Genomic DNA, 18,249 nt, shown 5'->3' with positions numbered 1-18,249 from the left:
GCTCGGCCCTCGTCCTCCCCTGCGGAGGCCACGGACGCAGGACAGACTCGCGCGCCACGGCGGCCACCTCTGGGCGGCCCGGAACAAAGGCCGGACTCCAGCCGACCAATGGGCGCCCCGCCGCGGGCCGCCGGCACTTCCGGCCGCTCTAGGAAGCCTCGCCTCGGTGGCCCCGCCCGCGGAGGACCACGTGGACGAGCAGGCTGTGCGCGGGCTCGCGGGCACGCCCTCTTTGTTCTTTTTCGAAACTTTTCCCCTCTCAAGAATTTTTTAGGTTTACTTATTAGATACGTAGTATGAAAAAGTGAAGCATTCACAGAGTTCAGGATTTAAAAAGAGTAAGTGTCCTCCAGCATCTAATTTTGACAGCCCGTGTTTTTCGCGGCACACGTACTGTTCTGTAGACCATCAGGCAGGTACATGCCACCCTCGCTTTCCTCCTGCACAAATGGTAGCATTTCTGCGCCTTGCTTGCTTCCTTCTAGCAACTAATATTGGAGATTGTGCATAAAGGGTTTCCTCGATCTTGCCTTTTTTTTTTTTTTTAAACAATTGCATAGTATTCATCGTAGGTGCCATCATTCATTCATAATTACCCCATTGATAGGCAGGTTGTTTCCAATCTTCTTTTTGAAACGCTGCTGCAATAGATTACTGTAAACATGTATCTTTCTCATGTGTAAGGGTATTTACATAGTATATATTCCTAGAAATAGAATTACTAGAGTACAGAGTAGGGACATTTGTACTTTTGTTAGTGCCAAATTACCAACCATAGAACCTACTAGAGATGTTCCTGTTTACCTATACTTGTCAACACAATATCATAAGATATTTTGATGTTTGCCAATCTGATGGGTTAGAAATGCTTAGTTTTTTTTCCCTCCCTCTTTCTCTTTCTTACACAAATATTGATTATTCACCGGCTATGCCAGGCACTGTTCTGGAAGCTGTAACTATAGTTTAAAGGAAAATAACACTCTTGACTTCATGGAATTTGTAATTTAGTATGTGTGCTCCTGCGTATGAGGTAGGGAGGCAGGCAACAAACAAGAAAAATATATAGTATATTAGATGGTGGATGTTAGTGCCAAGGAGAAAATGAAGGAAATGAGAAGTTTGGAGTGAGAATGAAGTAATACAGTTTTAAATAGGGTGGTCATGGAGGACCTCACTGGTACACTGACATTTGAGCAAAGACTGAGGGAGACGAGCGAGTGCATCGTCAGGGGTAAAGCTGTTTCAGGGAGAGGGATAGCACATGCACAGCCTGGAGTGGAGTGTGTTTGAAATATTCCAGGCACAGGAAGGAGGCTTGTGTGCCTGGAGCTAAGGCATCAAAAGGGTGTTGGGAGTAGAGAGAGGGAAAGATATGAAGGTCTCGGGTGAGTTCAAGGATACATATATTGTTTTACTCCAAGATGGGAAGTCATTCAGAATTTCTGAGCAGGAGAGTAACATGTTCAGCTACAGGTATTGAAAAGAGTTTTCTGGCTGCTGTGTTAAAAATAAACTTGTAAATGAAGGGGGCTGGACAAGGACAGAGCAGGGAGATGGGCTGGGAAGTTATTGCTACTTTGGAGTGGGGAGGGTTCTAAGCATGACATAAAACCCTAAAGACATATGACTGAGAACCCATAAAGAAAAAGATAGATGGAACTGGTGATGCAAAAATTTGGAATTTTAAATGAAAAATATAAAAACTAAAGTATAAACTCAGAGTAAAATATGTCACCCATCTAAAAGACACAGGACTGATATTCCTAATACACAAAGACCTCTTACAAAAAAATAAGAAAAATATTCCAAGCCAATAGCAAAATTGGCAAACAACTTAGGTAAGCATTTATAGAACACAAATAGACAACATGAAAAGGTGCTCAAGTTCACTAATAAAGAATTTAAATTAAAACAATAACAAAATTTTTAAAATTGTTCAGATTACTAAAGATAAAAAGATTGGTCATATTTAGTATTGAAAAGTGTGTGAAAATACTGGCACTCTTGGGCTGGTATATTTTCAGAAGGCAAGACTTTAAAATTAGTATGTCCATACCTCTTGATACAACAACTTAGCTTCTTGGAATTATTTATATAGAAATACTTACACAAAGGGCGACTGGGTGGCTCAGTCATTTGAGCCACTGACTCTTGATTTTTGCTCATGTCATGATCTCATTGTCTTGAGACTGAGTCCCACTTCGGGCTCTGCACTCAGCAGGGAGTCTGCTTGAGATCTCTCTCCCTCTGCCCCTCCCCTGGCTCTTGAACTCTAAAATAAATAAATAAATCTTTAAAAAATACATAAATGTTCAAACATATACAAAGAAACATTGTTCATTTAAATTGGGAAAACCCAAATGTCCACATTTGGGAATTTAGATTTTTTATATCCCCAACTTTTTTAAAAGCTAAAAATTAAAAGATGCCAAAGGCATATTGAATTAAAAAAGTAAGTTACAAAACAGTATATGATTGTTTTTGTAGAATAATTATCTTAAGTGTTTTTTTTTAAAGATTTTATTTATTTATTTTGACAGAGAGAGAGAGAGACAGTGAGAGAGGGAACACAAGCAGGGGGACAGGGAGAAGCAGGCTTCCCACTGAGCAGGGAGCCCCATGCGGGGCTCGATCCCAGGACCCTGGGATCATGATCTGAGCCGAAGGTAGATGCTTAACGACTAAGCCACCCAGGCGCCCCCTAAATGTGTTCTTAACTGGGGTAAACTTACAGAGAATTTCATTTCATATTATATATTTCTGTAAAAGTAAACTTTTTTTTTTTTATTAAAGATTTTAAGTAATCTCCCTGCACCCAGCGTGGGGCTCAAATTTACAACGCCGAGATCAAGAGTTGCATGCTCTATGGACTGAGCCAGCCAGGCACCCCTCTAAAATTTAACTTTTTACAAAAATTTATTACTGGTATAAACAGGAAAGATACTTGTTTTAAAACCTCATTTATTCTTCACAACCCACAAACAATTTCCCTGTTTGGGAAATGTCCTCCATATCCCTTTCTCTCTGAAATTCTTTGCCCAACAGTTCATCTTGTAAAAGGACATAACTCTTTTAAGATGAAAATCAGATTCAACTTCACTATGCTTCGTAGGGCAAATATAAGTGATCAAATAAACTTGGGTGGGGAGTGCCTGGGTGGCTCAGTCGGTTAAGCATCCAACTCTTGATTTCAGCTCAGGTCATGATCTCAGGGTCCTGAGATTGAGCCCCTCATCCGGCTCTGTGCTCTGTGGGAGTCTGCTTCTCTCTCTCTCTCTCTCTCTATCTCTCTCTCTCTCTCTCTCTCTCTCTTCCTCTGCCCCTCCCCCAGCTCATGTGCTCTTTAAAATGCAGCCACTCTGGAAAACAGTATGGAGGTTCCTCAAAAAGTTGAAAATAGTGCTACCGTACGACCCAGCAATTGCACTACTGGGTATTTACCCCAAAGATACAAATGTAGGGATCTGAAGGGGTATGTGCACCCCAATGTTTATAGAAGCAATGTCCACAATAGCCAAACTGTGGAAAGAGCCAAGATGTCCATGGAGAGATGAATGGATAAAGAAGATGTGGTATATATACACAATGGAATATTGTGCAGCCATCAGAAGGAATGAAATCTTGCCATTTGCAACGACGTGGATGGAACTGGAGGGTATTATGCTGAGTGAAGTAAGTCAATCAGAGAAAGACATGTATCATATGACCCCACTGATATGAGGAATTCTTAATCTCAGGAAACAAACTGAGGGTTGCTGGAGTGGGGGTTGGGAGGGATGGGGTGCCTGGGTGATAGACAGTGGGGAGGGTATGTGCTACGGGGAGCGCTGTGGATTGTGCAAGACTGTTGAAACACAGACCTGTACCTCTGAAACAAATAATGCATTATATGTTAAAAAAAAAAAAAGATAGCAGGAGGGGAAAAATAAAGGGGGGGAAATCGGAGGGGGAGACAAACCATGAGAGACTATGGACTCTGAGAAACAAACTGAGGGTTCCAGAGCAGAGGGGGTGGGGAGATGGGTTAACCTGGTGGTGGGTATTAAAGAGGGCACGTTCTGCGTGGAGCACTGGGTGTTATGCACAAACAATGAATCATGGAACACTACCTCAAAAACTAATGATGTGATGTATGGTGATTAACATAATAAAAAAATAAATCTTTTAAAAAAATTAAAAAATAAACCTAGAAAGGTCATTTAGGAAACGCAGAAATGAGTAACTTCCAAGTAAGCCAGCTTTAGAGAACTGTCCTCTCTGGGAGAGAAATTTAAAAACAGCATAACCTCTGCTCTTCTTTCCATTAGAAGTACATGATGGAGAGCCAACCCCTTCCCTTGACTGTGGCGCAAAACGTCCTCATAGCCTGAGCAAATTAAAACTGCAGACAATGCTCAGCTGTTCCCTGCCGCCTCCTTCAGGGCAGTGCACTTACCAGCATGTTTCTCCCTCCTTATCTAATTCTGGTACCAAATTTTCTCACCAGGTTCCAAACACACACCCTGCTCCAGGTCCTGAACTTCCTAAGGAATCCAGAATATTCTTCAGGTATGCCCCCAGCTTCAGGCTGCCATCAACTTCACACAATCAGCTTGCCAGAGCCTTGGAGCACCTGGCTGTGGAAATGTGAATGGTTGAACATCAGTCAGAATGAGGCTTCCTGGTAAAACCCTGGTCCTTGGCTTGGTTACGTCCTTCCTCTACCTGGATAAGCCTCTCTGCCTTCATGATTGAGGCATAAGCAGGCAGTCCAGTGTATGACGCCCAGGGCCCTCTTCTTCTCTATTTAGATCTCCCAAAGCTACTAAAAACAAAAAACCACCCCACAAAAACACTAGTGGACTGTTTAAAAATAACAGCATTCAGTGGATGTATATTCTCACTTGCTTTCATTATTTAAAAAGACAAAATGAGGGGCGCCTGGGTGGCTTAGTCGGTTAAGCATCTACCTTTGGCCCAGGTCATGGTCCCAGGGTCCTGGGATCAAGCCCCACATCAGGCTGTCTGCTCAGCAGGGGTCTGCTTCTCCCTTTCTAGCTCCCTCTGCCTCTCCTCCTGCGTGTGCTCTCTTTAATAAATAAGTAAAATCTTAAAAAATGAAATTTAAAAAGAGAAAATGAATGAACTAAGCATTCAAGAAATTAGAAAAAGGATGAGAAGGGAATCCCCAAGGGAAAGGTTAGAAAAGAAATAAGGATAAAAGCAGAAGGAAATGAATTACAACAAAGAAAAAGTGACATTAATAGATCCAAGAATGAAACATTTGTAAACAAGCCTATTAAAAACCACAAACCTGTAAGAACTGGGGCAGCTGGAGTCATGGCAAGGCAAGCATTTAAAAGTTTCTTCCCCTCTTCCGTGGAGTTTTAGTTGAAAGGAGTGCGGCTAAACCTATAATCAAAGGAGGTATTATGCTTCCAGAAAAATCTCAAGGAAAAGTGTTGCAAACAACAGTAGTAGTTGTTGGATGGGGCTCTAAAGGAAAGGGTGGAGAGATTCAACCAGTTATTGTGAAAGTTGGAGATGAAGTTCTTTTCCCAGAATATGGAGGCACCAAAGTAGTTCTAGATGACAAGGATTATTTCTTATTTAGAGATGGTCACATTGGAAGTATGTGGACTGGAATCATTATTAAAATGGCGTGAAGTGAAGCTGCTCATTCCAGTGAAGTGAAATCTTTCATCATGTAAATAATTTTCATGTCTGTCTTTTATAATAAACTAATGGTATCCAAACTAAAAAAACAAAAAACACAAAAAACCCCACAAACCTACAGCAAATCCAATGGAAAGAAAACATTTAAGAATTGTAAATGACCAATAGCAGATGAAGAAGTAAGTATGCTACCAAAATTTTAGAAAATCTCAACGAAATTGGTGATTTTCAGGGAAAGAACCCTTAGTTCCAAAATTCACTCAAGAAGTAGCAAAATCTATGGGGCACCTGGCTGGCTCAGTTGGTGGAGAGTCCAGTTCTTGATCTCGGGGTTGTGAGTTCGAGCCCCATGTTGGGTATAGAGATTACTTAAGAATAAAATATTTTTTAAAAAAGGTAGAAAACTCTAAATAAACCAGTCCTAAGGAAATAATTGAAAAGGCTATCAAAGAATCATCTCCAGAAAGACTCAATTCTGTAGTATTTTAATTTTAAAAAAAGTGTTTACTACATGTGTATGATGAATTCTAACTTTTCCATTTGGAATATACAGAGAAATAGAAAGAAAAGGTGAGACTCATTCCCTTTTCATTACCTAAATACACTGTTGACATTTTGTTACTTCCAACTTTTAATATTTTAAGTCTGTTTTAGGCATTATATTCTAAAAATACTTTTATAGGCTGTTTAACATTTAAATGTATTAAAAACTTTTCATTTTATTATAAACCTTTCATAAGAATAAATTACATCTACACATTGAGATAATAAATAGTACCTTACAGAAGAGTTGGAACGTTGACATCAGATACAACATGCTGGATGCTGGACACAACTGACGTTCAACAAATGGCAGCCATGATTGTCAGAGTTTGCAAAGGACTTTTCCTTTTGCTACATCACTTAATTAATTTATAATGGGTATTTCTATCTCACAACACACTTTTTCCTCTTTAGGAGGAATGGGTAAATTACAAGTTTCCCAGAGAGGCCAAGCATGAATTCTTTAAAAAAAAAAATTATTTATTTATTTGTTTAGAGAAGGGGGAGAGTGCGGGCACATGCACCAGCCAGGGTGGCGGGGTGGTACAGAGGGAGAGAGAGAATATTAAGCAGGCTGCACACCCAGCACCTAACTGACTCGGGGCTTGGCTCAATTTCATGACCCTGAGATCATGACCTGAGCCAAAATCAAGAGTCAGATGCTTGACCGACTGTGCCACCCAGGGCCCCCACCAGAAATGTATTCTTGCTCCTGGGGGAGAATCCTCCTGCTTGGCTGGTTTTGTGAAGGCAGAGTCCAGGCTGAGCAGGGTTGAACAGTCTTTTTCTATACCTAAGGAGAAGTGTCCTGTGTCCCAACACTCAGAGACCCATGCAGGGCCAGGGTCCTGAGTGACAAAGAAACAGTAGTGAACTCAGATTTGGGTGAGGGCCTTTCATTTATTAGCTTGAGAGAAAGCAAGAGAGCAAGAGACAGAGCACAGAGGGAGAGAGAGAGAAGCGGACTCCTGCTCAGCAGAGAGCCCGACGTGGAGCCCAATCCCAGGACTCCAATCATGCCTTGAACTTAACTGTCTGAGCCACCGGGCGTCCCTCCACTCCCATTTCTTTAAATCATGCTTTCTCACTTCATGTTTTCACTACCTTTGCTCTGGCTTCCTGTTTGCAGTTTGTTTTCCTGGTGTCTCTGTCCATTCTCCTTCCCTCCGTTTATCCTAGACCTTCCCATATTCATAGCTTTTTCTTCTCACCTCTCCCCAGTCTCCCATTTGGGCCTCATCCCACAGTCTTCCCACAGCTGCTCCTGTCACTAAATGCTTCAGATCTCCAAGCTTCTCTTTCTGAGCTGCACCTCCGCTTTCGGCCCCAGGCCTTCTCACTCTGACATGAGTGTCGAACCCCATCACGTGTGGTGTTCTCATCTCACCCAAACAACTAGTCTCCACAGGTTTGGCTTGAAGCTACTACAGCTGACTTTCAATAATTACCTATACATTCTATCTAAGGAAAATTTTAAAGTGGCTTTCCTCTACCTTCAGGTGTGCAAGTACACACTTTTAAACTTATTTTTTAATCTAAATCTTCAAGCTGTTGTTAGCAGAAAGCCCTTTCTTCAGAGAAAATCTTATTGGGGAACGGTGTGTAAAACTAAGGTGGAACTCTTGGTGGCAAGCTGCCCTGGAACCCGCAAGCCCGAGAAGCCCTTAGGGCAGGCAGGGCTCACCCAGGTAGGAGGAGGAGGGAGCGGCGGGAGACCCCAGGAAGCTGTGTGGCAGTGGACCGCATCTAAACACACAGTAGTGATAATCTGTTCCAGTCAACTCTTGCCTTCTGGGAATATGCCATCTAGTGTTGCCACATCACGCATTTTTTAAGAAAATCCAGAAAGTCATATTTTATGTGAAATCGCTAGATTTTTAAAAAATTGGGGCACCTGGGTAGCGCAGTCAGTTGGCCGTCTGATTCTTGATTTTGGCTCAGGTCATGATCTCAGGGTCATGAGATCGAGCCCTGTGTTGGGCTCCATGCTCAGGGCAGTCTGCTTGGAACTTTCCCTCTCCAAATAAATAAACCTTAAAAAAACAGCTTTAAAAATTTGGAATAATTTTATATATTATTGAAGAAAATAGCATTTGGGAAAAATACACATGCAGGCCAAATACAGCCCACTGGCCCGTTTGCCATCTCTGGTGGAAGATGTGAGGGGTCACTGGAATGTGCGTGATCCACCCTCCTTTCCTACCTGCACAAATCGTTCATCCCAGATTACAGAGTGGTTTTTGTATTCACAAAGTTTTCATGTAGATAATTGATAGGCTGATGTCTTTTATCAAGTTAACCTAAAATGCAGGATTTTTTTTTTATGTAGATGAGATGTTAACTCTAAATGCACACTTCAGACAAGACCGTTATTCTAACTCCAAAGAAAACAGGGGGGAGGAGGAGGGAGGGGGCGGCAGCTGTCTCTACAGCCCCCAAGTACCCATCTTACGGGTCACTGAGGTTTCCTGAGCCCTGGCTTCAGAGATGGAAGTCCGAGCATGTGGAAGGACGTGCTCGTTTGGTAAGCTGCCTGGGGATCACCTGTCTCGGCTCCGGAGCATGGCCTGACACATGGCCGTGCCAACTGCCGCGGTGATCACAGAATTCCCCACTGTCACGGTGGCGCCCTCTGCTAGCCGTGCTTTTCTGGCGTTCTGCAGGAATGAGCGCCGACAATCACCAGGGCTCCTCTCCAGTGTGGATTCGCTGATGTACAATGAGGTGTGAGCTCCGCCGGAAAGCTTTCCCACATACGTCACACTCATAGGGCTTCTCTCCGCTGTGGATGCGCTGGTGCCCCACCAGCGCTGAGCTGTGGCTGAAGGCCTTTCCACACTCATCACACTCATAGGGTTTCTCCCCACTGTGGATTCTCTGGTGATGGAAGAGGCCTGAGCTCTGGCTGAAGCTTTTCCCACACTCACTGCACTGGTATGGCTTCTCGCCAGTGTGGACTCTCTGATGCTGAATCAGATGTGAGCTCAGACAGAAAGCCTTCCCACAGTCGCTGCACTGGTACGGCTTCTCTCCTGTGTGGGTCCTCTGGTGTCGAACAAGGCCTGAGCTGCAGTGAAAAGCTTTCCCACACCCATTGCATTGGAAAGGTTTTTCTCCAGTGTGGGTCCTCTGATGCGGAACAAGGTGTGAACTGTAATAAAAGGCTTTTCCACACTCATCACACTGATAGGGTTTTAACCGGTTATGTATTCTCTGATGGTCAATAAGTTGAGAGCTCTGGATGAAAGTTTTGCCGCACACATTACATGAATAGGGTCTTTCTCCAGCGTGGATTCTTTTATGTCTAATGAGGCTTGAGTTTTGAGTGAATCTTCTCCCACATTCGTCACACTTATATCTTTTCTCAGTTGAAGTGTTTCTCTGATATCTTTTTGTCCATCCTTCATGTTCTTGGGTCTCTCCACATTCAGGGACCTTTCCATTCATTTGGCCAGAGAACGTTTTTGGAGACTCCATATCTACAGTAAACTCCTGCTTTTGAATCAGTTCTCCTTTCTCAGTTCCGATCACATCATCTGAAACAAAAAGGATAGATTTCAAATATCAATGACATATACGGGAAATAAAATTAAACCCATATACTAGCAGCACACAGCTTAACTATACCAGCAAAATAGTTTTACAACATCTGAGGAAGAAAGTGGGAGACTGCAAAGGAAGAGAGGACTAGCAGTGTCTGGACTAGCAGGGCATGATTTGAGCAGAGTGGAGATAAGTCAGGGAGGAATAAGTCAACAACAGAAGAAAAGATCTGAGATGAAAGCAGGTTCCGAGGGGAGAGCAGAGTAGAGAGAGATGAAGGAACAGGACTGTGGGAGGAGCAGAAAGGAAGCCATGGGGGCCAGTGCTGATGTGGAGTCGTGAAGGAGCTCTGTGCAGGTGGCTCCGAAGGCCTCTGGGAGACTGAAAAATGCCGGGTTGGAGCACAGAAAAGTACCTATTTCCAGATATGGAGAGCAAGGAGATCAGAGTCTAGACACATGGGGCACAAAAGGTTGTTATCATGTAGGGACAGACAGAAACTGATTTGGCCCCAAAGACATCACTACTCTTCTTGCAAAGGAGAACCTGGGAGTCTGTCAAGCCTGAAGCTACACTCTGTGGACCACTGAGACTTCCCAGGCAAACAGTCACGAACACAGAGGATGGTCTTTAACAGACCCAGACTCCCATCTGTCCTGACCCCAGGAAAGCATGTTCCCATAATTCCCCTGCTTGACTCTCCTACAAAGGTGCCTCTGAGCAGGGTCCCAACACCCCCATCCTCCAGGGTGGGCCATGTGGCCACTTCCTCAATGGTCAACAGTTGCTGAAAAAAAGTGAGATTGTCCCACTCAGGCCTATTCTCCCTGAAGTAATCCCATTTTAGGGCCCAGAGTGAAGGGCAGAATTTGTAACCATGTAGGAATAATGCAGGGAAAAGCGATATGCTTTTAAATGGGGGGGTGGTGGTGGTGGCAGCAATGGGAGGAAAGACAAGTATGAGACAGCTGAAGATCCAGGAGGCAGTATACATCAGACCTAACCCTAGGCAGAGGCACGGGCCAACCGTGCCAAAACGGGTCAGCTAAGGATACTCTGGGAGAACAGGGGGCAGGAGCCATGGCCAAACTGCAGGTGTGAGCTCTCTGTGGAGGAGGGACAAAGTTCACTGGCACCCCACCTCAGGAAAGTGACAGCCCCCCTGGGTGTCAGGGCTCCCACTGTATGAAGGAGGAGCTGAGAACCAATGCTGCCCAGAGTGGGAGGGGCCTTTCCCTTTCTGCAGGCCTCCTTTTAGGACTGGGGCCTGCGGTAGTTCCTCACCAGATCACCCTGCCACACTCATGAGAAAGTTCTCCTGTTACTGGTTATATAAGGTTATCTTAAAAGTTTGGGGCACTTTAAAACTTTATGTTATAGCTACCTTAGATACATTTGTGTGCAGAATTCAAAGGAAAATCACATCAAGTACACATTTATGTAAGAACATAGTCTTTTAGGGGCGCCTGGGTGGCTCAGTCCGTTGAGCGTCTGACTCTCGATTTTGGCTCAGGTCATGATCTCGGGGTCGTGAGACTGAGCCCTGCGTGGGGCCCTGCTCAGTGCAGAGTCCACTTGGGATTCTCTCTCCCCCTCTCCTCCTGCCCCTCCCCCTGCTCCTGTGCTCACACGTGCTCTCCCTAAATATGATCTTTTAAAAAAGAAAAAAAGAACATAATCTTTTAGAGCCATTAGCAAATATAAAATGTACTATAGGATGGGATCCAAAACATCACTGCACATAGAACAGAAAATTCGTATCAGCATGAGAAAAAACTAATGGATTGTTATTAAAAAACATCATAGTGTAGAAACATAATTTCTAACTGACTAAAAAAGGTTGGGGAAGGGGTTCCCGGCTGGCTCAGCGAGTAGAGTATGTAACTCTTTTTTTTTTTTTTAAGATTTTATTTATTTATTTGACAGAGAGACACACAGCGAGAGAGGGAACACAAGCAGGGGGAGTGGGAGAGGGAGAAGCAGGTTTCCCGTGGAGCAGGGAGCCCGATGCGGAGCTCGTTCCCAGGACCCTGGGACCATGACCTGAGCCGAAGGCAGATGCTTAACGACTGAGCCACCCAGGCGCCCCGAGTATGTGACTCTTGATCACGGGGTCGTGAGTTCAAGCCCCACATTGAGAGTAGAGATTACTTAAAGAAATAAAAATATTAAAAAAAAAAGGTTGGAGAAGATGGTGTACTTCTAGTCAGGGTGGCACAGCAACTTCATAATCTAGCTCCAAATATGCGGAGTGATAAAAGTAAAAATTAATCTCTAACACATCTGTGCTAAACAAGACAAACTTCTCTGTGGACCAGAAAGGAAACCAAACCACAGAATGGTAGCTACAGTTGCAGCCATGGACCCGCTGGGCTCCAGAGAGGGATGGACAGTGGCCCACAGGAAAATGGGGAGTCTGGGTGGGACTCCCAGGCACGCACACACGAGCATGTGGACGGCTCTGCGACCAGGAAGCCCGTCAGGCTGCCTGGAAGCCTGTGATGACACTGACGGTGTGTGTGTGATCACGGGAGCCCTGGTGTGGGTGTGGGGTCGGGTAGAGGGAACCACGGAACGGCTCGGCAAGGAAGGGGAGAATGTACAGCAGATCAGAAAGAACTCAGAATGAGCCCAGAGATGAAAATTTCAAAACACATGAACAGAATGCTAAGGAAGATGGTTAACAAAATCACCACCTGGAACATGAATTCAATCCAGATGAAATTATTCTCATCAAAAAGCCTGAAAAGATGAAAGGTACCTGAAAGAGGTAAGTGATGGGACAGCGTCCATGGCACATAAACACGGAATTATGAAATAAAATCAGTAAAAATGAAACAAGAAAAGATATAAAAACTGAATAGGAATTTCAGAAATGGACAAACTGGAGACAGAATAAACTGGAACATAAAGGACTCCGCTGGGATGTACCACAGAGACAAAGGCATAAAGGGTCTGAAAAGTAGTTCAGCGAAGTGAGTGGATTGATAAATAGGTTCTAACCAGTGTCTTCTGGGAGTCCCTGAAGAAAACACGTAAAGAATAAAAAGACCCATTATATAAAGAACCGATAGCTGAGAATTTTCCAGAAGTGAAGAAAAACATGGGTTCTTAGCAACAGGACATTTATGGGCCAAGCAAGATAAGTAAAAATAAAACGCTATTAGCACACACGTTTTAGTGAAACTTCACATCATAAAGGTTAAGAGTAAATAGAAATGCTATTAATGAGAAAAGATGGTATCCCTAAAAAAATAAAAAAGGCATTTAGACACTGATAATATAGCACACAGCAGAAGCTGGAAGACTAGCTACTAGAAGTAGTACCAGCAAGACCTTCCAAATGCTGAAGAAGAAAATGGTCGATCCGAATTTTACTTTAAAGTGTGAGTAAAAAGGGAGGAAAGGGGAGCCTGGCTGGCTCAGTTGGTGCAGCGTCCAACTCTTGATCTCAGGGTCGTGAGTTCGAGCCCTATGTTGGGCGTGTGGCCTACTTAAAAAATATATATATATATATAAAACATATATATATAACATATATGTTATAATATATATATGTTTAAAAAAGGGGGAGGGCAAAATAAGGGTATTTTCAGACATGCAAAGACTAAGTCTACACCCAAAGAACCTAAGATAATTATTAAAGAATGAACTCCAATAAAAATGAACCCAGAGGAAAGGTACTGGCCCAGAGAATGGTGCTTTTAATAACTGATAAAGTACATCAGGAACTTAATAAACTTGCTATGAAAGAAAAAAACTGATTTCACATTTTAAAGAGAAACTGGTTTCTATGAATGACAACTATAATCTAGGGTGCCTAGGATTAATAGAGTCTAGTTCCTGAGTTACAGGAGAATTTTATTTTATTTTATTATTTATCCTAGTTATAGGAAAAATTTAAAAAGCCCATGAATAATGGAATTTAAATTCCTCTGATTCTCATAGAACCCAGAGGTAGGTCTCATATACCCTGAAAGTTAAAGACATACTGACTCTTTACCTGCTCGCACAAAGCCCTTGTGTTCTGGCCCCTGACCACCTTCTCTCTGCTCTTCTGCCTCTCTTCATGCTCCAGTCACACTGGCCTTCTTTCAAACCCACCTCTTTCCCACCTGTTTTTGTACATGCTCTTAGGCCTACATTGCTTTCCCCTCTACAACTCACCTGGCTACTTTCTACTCTGCTTTTGGGATTTAGCTCCCATGTTACTTCCTCAAAAGGGCCTTCTCTGACTACCTTCTTCTTCCCCCATCTACAATCTGTTATGGTACATTTATTTTGTAAGCTCTGTGAAAGCAAGGATCACGTCTGCTTTGTTCACTATACCCAGTGCCTTGCATGGCGCCTGGCACAGAGTAAGTATTCAATATATATGTGTTCAATGATGAATGATTCTAAGGTCTCCAGGGGAGCCATTTGACCCAAGTGTCAACACTAACCACAATCCTGTTGGTGCTGAGGGTCCTGAGATTCACCCTTAAGCTGGATCTCCATGGGTTGAGGCTGGAGATATGTTGCTTCCTTAGCTGGATCCAGAGGTTCCGAAGTCTCAGAAAGCACTTCCTGTGCACAGGTCTGGGTTGAAACCTGAGAACAAGCAGGCTCATTTGGGCATCTGAAGGGCCCACAGTCTACATGATCCCGAGAGCCCATAAAGGATCAGCCTGGATGCCCACTCCCAACCATCCCTGCACTGAGCACAGGTCCCTTTCTACCTGCTGGTCTGGTTCATCCAATTCCTTCTCCAGATCCTCCAGCACAGCCACGGCCTCCTCCCCGCTCTCCGGGTGCTGCTCCCGCACCCAGGCCTGGAGCTCCTCGGGCAGGATGGTGAGGAACTGCTCCAGCACCAGCAAGTCCAACATCTGCTCCTTGCTGTGTATCTCAGGCCTTAACCACTCACAGCAGAACACCCAGAGCTGGCTCAAGGCCTCACGGGGTCCAGGAGTCTCCTTGTAGCAGAATTGTCGGAAGCGCTGGTGGAATAGCTCCTGGCTTTTTGGGCTGCTCCCCTGTGGGCCAGATCCCTGAACCTTGGCAGGACCTTTTTTGTTGTTTCCTTTGAAGAGCCCCTCTGGCTCTTCAGGAGCCCGTGGAAGTAACACTGCAGCCATTCCAGCTCCAATGGTCAGAGGGGACAATAACAAGTGTTATCTTTCAGGGAACACTCCTAAGGTTATAGAAACCACAGTTAAAAAGAGACACACACACGCTGACTAAATACTTGAACTTACTAAGTCTAATGTTTCTATTTCAGAAGAGCAAGAAGGCTTGACCCAAATTTAAAAAAATATGTTTAAGGTAATTCAAACCTTTTTCTAAGTAGAAGGAATGTTTGTCAAGAAAGAGCATTTTTCATTGTATTGAGAATACTGTTGGACCCCTGCTTTCCAAAAGTAACACCAGAACAATCCATTGATAAGGGCAAGCTGAATTTGTTCTTATGAAGCCTAGCACTACCTTGACAGAGTCTTAGTATCTCCCAGGGAGGGCGGCAAAGTCAGGATATTTATGAGGTTTCAGGGGTTTAAGACAGATCTTTCAAAGCAGAAGAAGGACTGGAGAAGAATCATGACAATAGTAACTGATGAACACAAGATGAAGGTTTTCCGCTGAGGGTTTCAAAAAGTCTGGATCCTATCCATTGAAAGTTGGGAGTCTGAGATTCATTCAGGTGGATTTTTTGAGGGTTAATTTCTTGAAACAAATATGATTATTTGCCACTTTATCTTCTAGGGCAAGGATTTCCTGGAATAGTGGCATGTTGATAAAGATAGTGGAATAGCGTCATATCTAGTGTAGACAAATGAATAGTAAAGTCACCTTAACCTAGGGCGGTAGCAGGCTGTGTGGGTGTAGACGGTTTCAGTTTTCCCCGTAAGAGCAGACGTAAGCAGGGCCTATCTGTTTAAATGCGGACTACCGCTTCATCAGCATGGCGGGCCACGGCGAAGGACGCGGGCTGTGGATTCTGGGAGACCTAGGCTTGAACCGTGTCGTGTTCTCCTATGTGTAGTGGCTTAACCTCTCTAAACCTCTATTTCCCCCCTCTGTAAAAATCTTACCTTTTTTGTAAACGTATTATTTTGAAATAATTTTGAATTTAAAGAAATTTCCCCAAAGGGTGCAGACAGGTCCCTATACCCTTCACCCAGCTTCCCCTAGCGCTAACATCTTACTTACATAACCGCAGCACAGTTAACAAGACCAGGAAAGTAACTGGTTAACTAAACCTTCTGCGTAGGGTTGTTCTGAGAGTAAGCTCGGGCAGGGCGGCGTTGGATTCAGAGCTCGCCCCCGGTAAGACCTCAGTACCGGCTGCAGTGCTCGCCGCGACCCCGTCATCTGGGCGCTGGCTGCGGAGCCCTGCCTCGGTCTCCCCGCACAGAACTCAGGACCACGCACCGAGGCCCCTCTCGTGTCTTGTGTGCGCCTCTCACCGGCTGCCCACTCGGCATCCTTCAGACACACCCTAAGGTGTGTTTCCCCGGCCCTAAGGATTAGGTGAGGGGATTCTGCAGTGGGCTTGCAGGAAGCCAGTTTCGGGGATCATTCTGCCTGCAGGCCGCGGGGACGCGCAGCAGTCCACACCTTCCGAAGAACGAGCCAGGACGGCGGCTGAGCCACGACCCGTCGGGACGCGAGGGGCGGGGGCGCGGCTGCGGAGAAGGCGGGGGTCGGGCGCTGCCGCCTCGCGCTCCTGCGAGCCTGCCTCCCCGGCCGCGGCCTCGGCTCGCCAGCCGAGCGCCGTCAACGTGGGCCCACCTGCCCGGCGGGGAGGACGGCCGCCCGGAGGCGAAGCTGAGGTCCCCCGGCTGGGCGCCGCGCCCTGCGTCCCGCTGTCGGCCCAGGAACAAGCGCGGGGCCCGGGGGCCCGCTCGAGTCCGCACGGCGCGGGCGGGACGCGAGCGACTCTGCTCTGCCCCGGGGTTCCTGCCGCGCGGCCACGCGGGGCGCCGCGAAGGTGACGTCATTTCTGGGCTTACTGTATATCCTGAAACTTAAGACAAAACGGCTCCGCGACCCTGTCACGGGTGTGCAGCCGAGCTGAGCGCCGAGAAGGTGTGGTGCTGCCAGTAGCTGCGCAGCCCCCGTGCACGCGCCACGAGCTGGCGCTTGGCCTAGCAGTCCAGTGCTCAACAGCGTCGGCTATGCAGTCGGGGGGACTTTCTGCGGGAATCCTGAGTTCTCCGATTACTAGTTGAACTCTTCTGAAGTCATTTCCTCTCCAAATCGCAAAGGACAATACTTCATAGACATGTTCTGATGCATTGGGGAACACCGCATTGCTGTTACGACGCTTAGTAACCTGATATTTTCGTACGCACTACAGTAAAAACCACTTAGTAATTGGATTTCTTACCGTGTTCTGGGCAGTGAGCTCCTTGAGGCTATTCTCTTCGTTTTTGCATCCCTGAGCTACTGTGTCTTGTGCAGAGGGGTAATTCATTTGTTCCAGGGTTCAGATCAACTCCTGCGTGAGTGGTGCAGAGAATGAATGTTACAGACACTTCAAAAAGTTTGAGAAAATTGAAATCCCAGGTAGGGAACAGGGTACTGGAAAAATTGAACCGCTGATGTGCGGCGGCGTGTACAAGAAGCTTCTACTCCGGAAGTTCTTTCAATTGGTGGGTGGAGCGGGAAGCAGAGAACCACTGATGCGCTTTGCTATCTTACAGGACTAGCAGAGAACCTGCCTGAAAGGTAACAAATGAATAAGACTTCAGTGTTGAGGCGGCACACATAGATGACCTTTGACAAAGCAGATCACCCTTGTAAGAACAGAGATATATTGGAAAGGTGGTTATGACTGAACTGAACACTGATAGAACAGTGAGGTTGGTGTTGAGGGTCTTGCAGAGTCTGAGATACGTGAGAATGAGCATCTGGGGTGGGGAAGGAGCTCAGGTTAGAGGAGGAAAGGTAGTACATCTCTAGCTTTCTCTTTCAGCTCCTCTAAGTCCTCTGTGCGCTGTACTGAGCCACTTGTTCCAAGACGGATGTCCTTTAGCTGGATTTGATTGCTTTGCTTTGATTTTGCTTTCTTCCTTTTCAATTCTGCTCTTTCTTATCTGGTACCCAGGCTGCCCTCACCAAAGGCAGAAGTATTATTTCTGGATTCTTATCAGCATCTGGATGGCAGGGATCTGTCTTATCTTTGTATTATCTGTTGAGTTGTATTAAATGCTTAGTAAATATGTTTTTACTTGGTTGGCCATTGTGGAGAGAAAATCTGTATAGCTTTACAAAACACTACCTAAGCCTACGATTTTATTTTGCGGTGTTGTAATGACGCCTTAGACAAAACAAGGGTATGTGACAATTTTATCAGGGAAATGTTAAATTTTCCCTGCCTTAGGAATTCTCCCAGAAGACTCAGTGGAATCTTCCTGAACCCTATCTCTATTCAAGATCAGGATGACTAAGGAGTTGAAGACTTTAGCAAACTTGATCCCTAAGATACAGTCTCCAAAAGCCAAATAACCTCTATTAGTAAAAAAAAGG

General features: G+C 45.0%; 1 protein-coding gene across 1 annotated transcript; it reads right to left on the bottom strand.

Annotated features, from left to right (window-relative positions):
- Positions 1–8,245: 8,245 nt before the first annotated feature.
- LOC112813473 (zinc finger protein 24-like) lies at positions 8,246–16,628 on the bottom strand. The gene is made up of 4 exons (XM_025858530.2): positions 15,928–16,628; positions 14,460–14,914; positions 14,184–14,331; positions 8,246–9,734 (listed from the first exon to the last, which is right to left on the bottom strand). Exons 2-4 carry the CDS (start codon positions 14,856–14,858, stop codon positions 8,878–8,880), a joined length of 1,404 nt encoding a protein of 467 aa, XP_025714315.1. The 5' UTR covers positions 14,859–14,914; positions 15,928–16,628; the 3' UTR covers positions 8,246–8,877.
- Between the last annotated feature and the right edge of the window lie 1,621 nt (positions 16,629–18,249).

This window comes from Callorhinus ursinus, unplaced genomic scaffold (assembly GCF_003265705.2).
Source record: "Callorhinus ursinus isolate GAN/ISIS: 27379988/994484 unplaced genomic scaffold, GSC_fseal_2.0 scaffold109, whole genome shotgun sequence".
NCBI lineage: Eukaryota > Metazoa > Chordata > Mammalia > Carnivora > Otariidae > Callorhinus > Callorhinus ursinus.
This window is presented reverse-complemented; position numbering and strand designations above follow the sequence as displayed.